The sequence below is a fragment of the Lipotes vexillifer genome, unplaced genomic scaffold, assembly GCF_000442215.2.
Source record: "Lipotes vexillifer unplaced genomic scaffold, Lipotes_vexillifer_v1.1 scaffold1067, whole genome shotgun sequence".
Classification (NCBI taxonomy): Eukaryota; Metazoa; Chordata; class Mammalia; order Artiodactyla; family Lipotidae; genus Lipotes; species Lipotes vexillifer.
In genome coordinates, this window is record NW_006775205.1 from 1,771,449 (window position 1) to 1,781,348 (window position 9,900).

The following is a 9,900-nucleotide window of genomic DNA, read 5'->3' on the forward strand; positions in this document are numbered from 1 at the left end:
CTAAATTAGGTCAGGTAAGCCTATCATTCCCACAGCCTGTCAAAGTTTATCTACGTGTATTGTATAGAATACATTTTCTAGGGTTAAAGGTCTTGGTACTTAGAAGTAGCACAGTTTGTTTTAATTTTTCTGTTTTATGTATGGAGAAACTAGAGCTTAAGGCTATAAAAATAACATCAGAAGTAGGGCAGGATCTCTTTTTCAGCCCTTTCACTTCCTTTAAAAAAAATGCTGTCTTATCCCTTTTGTGTATATCCTCCTATGAATGTGTTCTGTGTATCCGAAACAATTAGAAATGGTCAGACCAGTATAATTTTTCTAGTTTTTTTTTCCCCCCTTTTTCTCTTTGTTATAGCTGGAGAATCGACTTACAGCAATGATATGAAGAATGATATATTTTAAATTTCCAAACCCCATGAGAAGGCTAAGATGGCTTAATTTTGCTGTAGCAAGAAAACATGAGTTTGAAGGACTAATGACTAGGATGACCTTAAAAGCTAAGAATAAGGTTTTTCAATCATACGCCTGTATGATTCACTACTGCACATATCAATCATGTAATAAATGGATGAAGTCAGGCAACAAGTAAAATAATAGGTATTATATATAGTCTAGACTAGTACCTGAAGCCCAGTGAACTCGGGGGAGAAGGAATGCAAAAATATTTTTGTAGACTGTAGTAGTGGTTGTATATTTGGTTCTGACCTATTCCATTTTCATATGAAAGTGAGCATCACAGTGACTTTTCACTTTTTACAATATCATTGTACTTTTAAGTTTTTCTTTAGTATGTGTTGTTTTGCCTCTGTCTGGTCCCATTTTTTTTTTTTTTTTTTTTTTAACATCTTTATTGGGGTATAATTGCTTTACAATGGTGTGTTAGTTTCTGCTTTATAACAGAGTGAGTCAGTTATACATATATATATGTTCCCATATCTCTTCCCTCTTTGTCTCCCTCCCTCCCACCCTCCCTATCCCACCCCTCCAGACAGCCACAAAGAACCGAGCCGGTTTCCCTGTGCCATGCGGCTGCTTCCCACTGGCTATCTACCTTACGTTTGTTAGTATATATATGTCCATGTCTCTCTCTCGCCCTAACACACCTCACCCTTCCCCCTCCCCATATCCTCAAGTCTGTTCTCCAGTAGGTCTCTGTCTTTATTCCTGTTTTACCCCTAGGTTCTTCATAACATTTTTTTTTCTTAAATTCCATATATATGTGTTAGCATACGGTATTTGTCCTTCTCTTTCTGACTTACTTCACTCCGTATGACAGACTCTAGATCTATCCACCTCATTACAAATAGCTCAATTTCGTTTCTTTTTATGGCTGAGTAATATTCCATTGTATATATGTGCCACATCTTCTTTATCCATTCATCCGACGGCGGGCACTTAGGTTGTTTCCATCTCCGGGCTATTGTAAATAGAGCTGCAATGAACATTTTGGTACATGACTCTTTCTGAATTCTGGTTTCCTCAGGGTATATACCTAGTAGTGGGATTGCTGGGTCATATGGTAGTTCTATTTGTAGTTTTTTAAGGAACCTCCATACTGTTCTCCATAGTGGCTGAACCAATTCACATTCCCACCAGCAGTGCAAGAGTGTTCCCTTTTCTCCACACCCTCTCCAGCATTTATTGTTTCTAGATTTTTTGATGATGGCCATTCTGACTGGTGTGAGATGATATCTCATTGTAGTTTTGATTTGCATTCTGTCTGGTCCCATTTTTATCGTAAATGTTGACTTAGTTAACATTGATCTGATAAGAGTTAATTAAAACAGACAAAATATAGGAAATGGAAGCTAGAGGGAGACTTTGTTCACCTGTGTTTCAAATGACTTAACAGATGCTGTGAAACAAGCAGTGCAGAAGCATCTTCTCCAAGGCTGGTTACGTTTCACTGAAGGAAGTATATTAGAGTTGCTTCATCGGTTAGATGTGGAAAATTCTTCTGAAGTGGCAGTCTCTGTTCTCAATGCCTTATTTTCAGTGACTCCTCTTAATGAACTGGCAGAAATCTGTAAAAATAATGATGGCAGGTATGTAAAGTATTCATTATTTGAAATATGATACTGATGAACCTCTGCAATTAAAATTAGTCCTCTTCTGCATTACTTAAGATTGTATCAGTACTTTTTATCTACACGTCTTTTCTTTAGTCTGGTGGATGTCTTTTTTCCCTTTTTTTCCTCCTCGTGTTAGAACTCACTACTTTATCACAGACTACTTTAGCTGCGTTTTTTGTTTTGTTTTGTTACTTTGATTTTTGCATTAGCTTACCATGGAAAGTCCAACAGCATGGATCCCTATTGTGTTTGCTCATTTGATTTTTTTTTTTTTCTCTTTTGGTTTAAATATTTTCATTCTCTTTTGTGTGGATAAGTTAATGACTCTGCAGTTAAAAGGATGGTGTTTATAAATCAAGTCTGCTTATTCCCACTTTTCTACTCAGTTCAAATTTTTACTGGATATTAAGATATATTTTGTCTCCCTTTTAAATGAAGGAAATTGATTCCAGCAGATACATTAACTCCTGAAATTGCTTTGTATTGGCGTGTCCTTTGTGAATATTTGAGATCAAAAGGAGATGAAGGTGAAGAATTTTTAGAGCAGATTTTGCCAGAGCCTGTAGTATATGCTGAGTATTTACTGAGGTAAAATTGTTTTCTTTGGTTTGGGGTGTACTTGTGTTGTACTTGTGTTGTTGTATGTGTTAACTTCCCAGCCCCCTCCCTCAAAGCAATGCTTGATTGAGAATAAGTTGAAAACCATTTTTTTGGACAGGCAAGGATAAATAGGTATACACATTGAGTCTTTCTAAAGAATGTCCTGTGTTGGTCAGTATACTGAAAGACCAAAGTCAATATGTTTTGGGACATTTCCTTAAAACTGGTAAGATGTAATGATGAACATTTCTCCATAAAGTTGATGATGATGATGTGTTGCTGTTTGAAATTGGTTGGCAAACTGTTTCTGAGTGCCAGACGGTAAATATTTTAGAGTCTGTGGACCATGCTCTCTGTCGCAACGACTCAGTTCTGCTGTGGTACTGCAAGAGCAGCCACAGAAAATATGTAATGAATAAGTGTGATTGTTTTCTGATCAATCTTTCATCAACTTTTATGGACACTAAAATTTGAATTTCATATAATTTTCACATGTATATATTTTTACACATATTTACATATATATATCATTTATAGATGTAAAAATCTTAGCTTGCAGGCTGTACAAAAACAAGCAGCAGGCTCTATCTGGTGCATGGGCCATAGTTTTCCAACTGACAGGGTGGACCTCTGGCTAGTTTTAGTATTAATTAAAACTGTTACTGTTTGGCTTTTGTTTTTTAAAAAGTTTTTTCAAAATATCTTTTTCTTAAATTATTTGAATTACTCTAGTTTCTACTTAGTTCACTTTAAAATTATACAAGTAGGGTTTCCCTGGTGGCGCAGTGGTTGAGAGTCCGCCTGCCGATGCAGGGGACACGGGTTCGTGCCCCGGTCTGGGAAGATCCCACATGCTGTGGAGTGGCTGGGCCCGTGAGCCATGGCTGCTGAGCCTGCGCATCCGGAGCCTGTGTTCCACAAAAGGAGAGGCCACGACAGTGAGAGGCCCGCGTACCGCAAAATTATACAAGTAAAACATGGATGCATTTTTGTCAAAATTCAAATACAGAAGTATACAGAATAAAAATGTGGTATTTCCTCTTACTCCTAATTCATCAATCCCATTAATCTCCTTAGAGTTAACATCTAAACAATTTGGGGTATACACTTTCAACCCTCTTTCTCTACATTCACATACACATATACTAAGTGCATGGTTTTTAAAAATATAACACACTATACATATTTTGGTTTTTTTCAACTACTATCTGAGATCATTATATTGGTACATATCAGTACAAATCTATCGCAATTTTAATAACAGTCTATCACTCCGTAGTATGGTGGTAATGTTTAATTTACTTTTCTGTTGATGGACATTTAGGGTGTTTTCAGTTTTCACTGATGAAGGTGTTTTAAACTTTCTTTACATTTTTATGTATGTTTGGGATTTTGTAGGGTTGATTCCCAGAAGTGGAATTGCTGGGCCAAAGGTTATATATTTTTTTAATAGATATTGGTGTGTAGATTTTTAACTTCATGATTTTGATGCATTTTTAAAAAAGCTTTACATATAATATGGATTATGGGCCTGAATTCTCTTGGTGTGAAATATAGTGTCCTGCTTTCGTGATAATGGCCCCACATATAAGTTATAATGGCCCCACATATAAGTTAGGGAGCAAAGCTAAGAACATATTTGAATTTTGTACGCAAAACATTGAATCCATAAATATCTTAAATGTGAGCCAATATGGAGACTTATAGCTTGAGCTCATAGTAACATGAAAAATGTGGGAATCTACTTAGAGTTTTAAGGGTAATTATTTCAGGCTTTAATATTTAACTGGAGTATTCATTATAATGCTGTTTGGGCCATGTTGAAATTACCCAAAAGGAATGAATTTTGATGCAATGCTTAATAATATATGTTTATATAAAAGTAATAAGTGCTCATAGAAGATTTAAAAAATACAAGAAAATATGAGGAAATGTTAAATATTATATTTAAATAACAGAGGGTGAGCATCTCAAAGACTGGTTCACAGATTGATTAATTCTTAGTTACTGAAAATTGACATGTAAAAAGCTTGGTTCCTCTAACTTTAAGAGGTCAGGGATTCTTATATTTCCTTTGTCACTTAATCTGTGAGTTTTGAAATAAGTTACTTGGATCAACTTGTTTTTTTCACATATAAAAAGGAAAACTTTAAAGATCATATTTAATTATTGAAAGAATACTTAAGAAATAGGATGATTTTCTTTTTGGAGCAGTGTCACTAGATAGGATTCGTTTTCTCAAGAACAGAAACAAAATTAAATGGAAAAATTGTTTCTTGATAATCTCAAGTGTATTCTCAGACATTTTGTAGCAGGAAGTTAGTGACTCAGAATGCTGATACAAAATGATTTCTTGTTAATTGAGGTGTTCACATAAAGAGAGAAATCGGGGATGTTAAATGAGGCCTATCAAAATTGAGTAAGAAAAAGGGACACTAATAGAATTTTAAGAAAGCTACCTTAAATTCTTAGAGAGTTTAAAAAAAGACTTTCTTGAGTGGTCTCTTCATTATAATGACTACCTTTAAAAATGGTTGGAAAGAGACGATTTCATGGTAATTAAAATTGGTAGGTCGATTTTAAGTTGTATTTATGCAGTTCAGGATTTGTAATTATTAATGAAACAACTACTCTTTAGGTATTTTAAAAAATAAATTCAAAGTCTTGATACTATGCATTGTGCTAAAGCTGGGACGGAGAAGTAGGAGGGATTCAAAGGTGAGTGAAGGTTTCTTAGCTTGTCAGAAATCAGTAATTCTACTGATTTATTGTTTTTGATAATTATCAGTTTTGTAGCTTTGTTTAGTTTCCTGCTGGAATTCAAAGGGTGGCTGATGCCCTTGAAGGTCCTAATATCATTGCCAGAGATTTATGAGCTTTTATTTAATCTTGGCTGTCATTTTATGAGTCAGTTCATTTATTCATCATTATTCTGCAGTGTTTATAACTTGATTTTTGTTGACAATTTAAAATGACATTTTTCATCAGGATTATCATTTCATATATTACTTGCAACCTAAAGGCACCTAGTTGTATAGGTTTAAACTCTTAATTCTACTTAAACTCTTAATTCTGTTTTTAAGTAGCTTTTTTTGTTCCACACAAAAAAGGAGACCATCTGGTAGACTCTTGAACGTTATCTAGGTGAGGGGTTGTAAAAGGCTTTAATTTGGGCAGTGATAGTAAAAATAAAAGGGTAGTTGATGGTGCTTGCTTAGTAGCACCTACACTAAAATAAGAACAATATAGAGATTAGTAGGGCCCCTAAGCAACGGTACTACAAATTCATGAAGCTATCTATATTTTTCTGACTTTTTTAAAAAGGTCATTGTATTCATGCATTTCTTATGTAATTACTATTTCTACTACTATTCTTTTAAACAAAATAATGGTTAATTAAGGATGATGAGGGAAGACTGGCTCTTTCTGAATAATTGGATTTTGGAGAAGGGATTTAGAACTTTATAATTGAGAATACTAGTGATATTGAAATAATTAGTTATTTTGAGAGATACAAATATGTACCTTTTGAAAATTTCCCATAGGAAATTTGAATCTTTAATGAAAATATATTTTCCAAATTCTTTTGAATCAAGCCAGTAAGTTCACAGAAGTTCATGACAATAACACAGAAGTTACTCTGTAGATCTGGATTAGTATAACATGGTATAAATATCCATATATTTGGACTGATATGAGCAGAAAATGACCTTTTCTGACATAATGGGGGAGCTGTTTAATGTTTAATGTTTCTAAACAGATTCTACATCTTATTAATTGTGCTTGTTTTAGTTATATTCAGAGCATTCCGGTTGTTAATGAAGAACAGAGAGGTGATTTTTCTTATATTGGCAATTTGATGACAAAAGAGTTTATAGGTCAACAATTGATTCTAATTATCAAGTTTTTGGATACCAATGAAGAAGGAGGAAGGTACATTTAAATGTAAACCCTTGTTCTAATTTGCGCTTCTAATTTTATGTGTTGAAATATAGTCTTGTTACAATATATTTAAATATATTTAACCTAGCTCCCTAAAGTGTTATATGAAGTGTTCTCTTTCCTCTTATATAATATATATGGAGTATGTAAGAGAAAATATATTTATATACCGTCTCTCTTTCTTTCTCCTAATTTCTCTCTCTATATATGAATATATGTATATCTGGAAATATAAGTTTCTAATTGAGTTCCTTCAGAATAAATCAATAAAATTACAGGTTTTTGCTTAAAATTTTCTATTAGTATTACTAGTCCTCTCTATAATAAATACAGTCTAACAGATTTGATTCACTTATGGTATTTTGTCATTTCATCATGTTGATTTATGAAAGATTATAGGGCCATTTATAATTTTTTTTTCAGAGCGTGAATTTTGGTCTAAAGTCTGTACATATATTTTTGTGCTTATAGTGATAAATATAAGAAAAGAAGACAAATTAAGTCTGTAATTAAGTCTGCAGAATAGGTGAAATGTTAGAGATATAATGTGTTTCTACTTTTGTACTGAAATTAAAATAATTCTTTTTGAATGCAGGAAACGACTGCTGGCTATCTTACAGGAGATTCTTACTCTACCCACCACTCCAATATCCCTAATTTCTTTTCTTGTTGAGAGACTGCTCCACATGATTACAGATGATAATAAGAGAACACAGATTGTAAGTAATTTTCTTCATTCTTGATAGAAATAAAAGGTTTTGGTCAATAACATTGAGGGTTGTCTTATTCTCTTTTCATTACTTTTGGCTTTATTTGTCTTTAATTGCTTTTGTTTTAGTTTTGTCTATTTATCAAGTCTTTAAACTTCTTAAAACCAAATCTCTCTCACACACACATTTTAAAAAATATCTCCTTTCTTTTACCATACCTATCATTGTGTTGAATCAGTTTGAAATGGAGCAGGTTAGGGAAGAGGTGACATATAGGCCTTGGTTGCTAAAAGGTTTGAGGGCCGACTGAATTTATACATACCTGGGTTCAAATCCCCTCGGATGCTTTCTGGATTTGTGGCTTTGCCTGAGTTATTTAATTTAGAATTTTTACCTGTCTGCAAAATAAGAATAACAGTGAAATTTATCTTTCATTGTTCAATGAAGCAATGTTCATAAAGTGCTTGGTAAATACAGAAATAAATATTATCTATTATTTTACTATATTCAAGTGTTATTTTCTCTGGGGTAGCCCAAAAGGAGAGGCCTGTATCGTTGATTTTCATAAAATCGTATAGTCTTGGAGTTGCGAGTTAATTCAAAGGTTGTCTTTTCCACTCCTTCCGTATATAGATATACATAACATAAATTCTTTCTACAACATCCCCAGTTAGTGGTTATCCAGCACCTGCATAAGGTACCTTCCTTTGGGATGCAGGTTTTTCCTGAATTGGCCAACTCCAACGCCTAGTGGCTCTGAAAGGAAAGTGTTTAATTTGCTGTCATTATTTATGCCTTGTATACCCAAAGGAAGAATAAAAGAGTATTCTAATTTTTTATATTCCACTCCCATTGGAGCTGAACAAGGGAGGGAGTTGAGGATTTTAGGCAGAAAATTTTAGTTTTATGGTGCCTAAGATTAGATGCTCTTTTCATTTTTTTCTGTTTTAAAGCACTATATGAAAGAGAATTTATCTTCAATGTCTATGTGCCTATTTACCTTCCCATAATCTTAAGAGTTTTTAGTCAGATGTATTGTTTGGTCATTTTTTTCCTAAAATTGTCTAGCAAATAGAATGTGTGCCATTTTTGATTGTATATTTTGCTCTATTTTTCAAGAGATTGTGGATACAGTTTGGAGTTTTATATAACAGTTTGATGTCATTTTCTGATATATAACATATATTAAAGCATGTATTCTGAATTATAACTTATCAGGTTACAGAAATTATCTCAGAGATTCGGGCACCCATTGTTACTGGTGGTGTTAATGATCCAGCTGATGCAAGAAAGAAGGAACTCAAGGTAACTGTCTTCTAAATTAAAGAAATGCTTGAATATATTGTAGTTGCACAAGTCTTTTATTTCTTCTTGTACATTTTCAAAATTGCACAAAGTCAAATTATTGATTAACTATTAAACTATATAAGAGTATCTAAAATGTTATCAGATTATGTCAGTCTGAAAGATTTGCCAATCTCTGTTTCAGGAAGACTACCGCTTTTTCTGTATGTACCTGACTGCTTAACTTGTAGATGGTTGAAATGGTTTTAAATAATACTCTTTAGTTTGCTACAGATTTCACATTAATAGTTTTTGTTTGGTGTTTACATAATTTATATCTTTTCTTAGATGGCTGAAATAAAAGTTAAACTTATTGAGGCAAAAGCAGCTTTGGAAAATTGCATTAACTTACAGGATTTTAATCAAGCATCAGAATTAAAAGGAGAAATAAAAGCGTTAGAAGATGCCAAAATAAACCTATTGAAAGAGACAGAGCAACTTGAAATTAAAGAAGTCCACATAGAGAAGGTATAGAAACATTTTTCATATTAAATTTCAGCTACTGTTAATCATCTCAACTAAACCTTGTTTTCTTAACTCAGCTGCTGGAATATATTCACTTAGGAGGGATTTTTTTTTTTTTTTTTGCGGTATGGTATAGATAAGATTTCTTGTTGATGTTATATACTTATATAACTGTATATTACATTCAAAAATTACATATACAATAACAAATAATGGCAGACTTTGAACTGGACCTTTATTTTTATTTTATTTTTTTTTTTTCCTTGCGTTATGCGGGCCTCTCACTGTTGTGGCCTCTCCCATTTGCGGAGCACAGGCTCCGGACGCGCAGGCTCAGTGGCCATGGCTCACGGGCCCAGCCGCTCCGCGGCATGTGGGATCTTCCCGAAACGGGGTACGAACCCGCGTCTCCTGCATCGGCAGGCGGACTCTCAAGCACTGCGCCACCAGGGAAGCCCCCTAGGAGGGATTTTTAACAATACCATGAACTAATACAAAAATAATATTTTTCCGCCTGTTCCTTTCTATTTTGGACTTCGAAAGGCTTTAATGAACTGTAGCTAGGACTTTATTTGATTTGCTCCCTTGTCATGCTAATCCCTAGAATCTGAAGTCTTTCTTCCTTGCCAAGGAAACCTGCCTTCCAGTGGTTTCCTTCTCTTTGTTTTGTTTTGTTTTGTTTTGTTTGTCTTGAATGGTTTAGAAAAGGAAAATGCATCTTTCTCTTATTTGTGGAAGACTCATGACCTTCCCACTACTAGGGAAAG

At 33.9% G+C, this 9,900-nt stretch overlaps 1 protein-coding gene across 1 annotated transcript in view; it reads left to right on the forward strand.

Annotated features, from left to right (window-relative positions):
* The window catches only part of NCAPG (non-SMC condensin I complex subunit G), a 47,773-nt gene that overhangs the window by 11,667 nt on the left and 26,206 nt on the right, over positions 1-9,900 (forward strand). The window contains exons 6-11 of the mRNA XM_007449825.1: positions 1,853-2,045; positions 2,511-2,660; positions 6,465-6,605; positions 7,210-7,333; positions 8,543-8,629; positions 8,957-9,136. Coding sequence (XP_007449887.1) covers positions 1,853-2,045; positions 2,511-2,660; positions 6,465-6,605; positions 7,210-7,333; positions 8,543-8,629; positions 8,957-9,136 — 875 coding nt within the window. The remainder of the gene's footprint in view (positions 1-1,852; positions 2,046-2,510; positions 2,661-6,464; positions 6,606-7,209; positions 7,334-8,542; positions 8,630-8,956; positions 9,137-9,900) is intronic.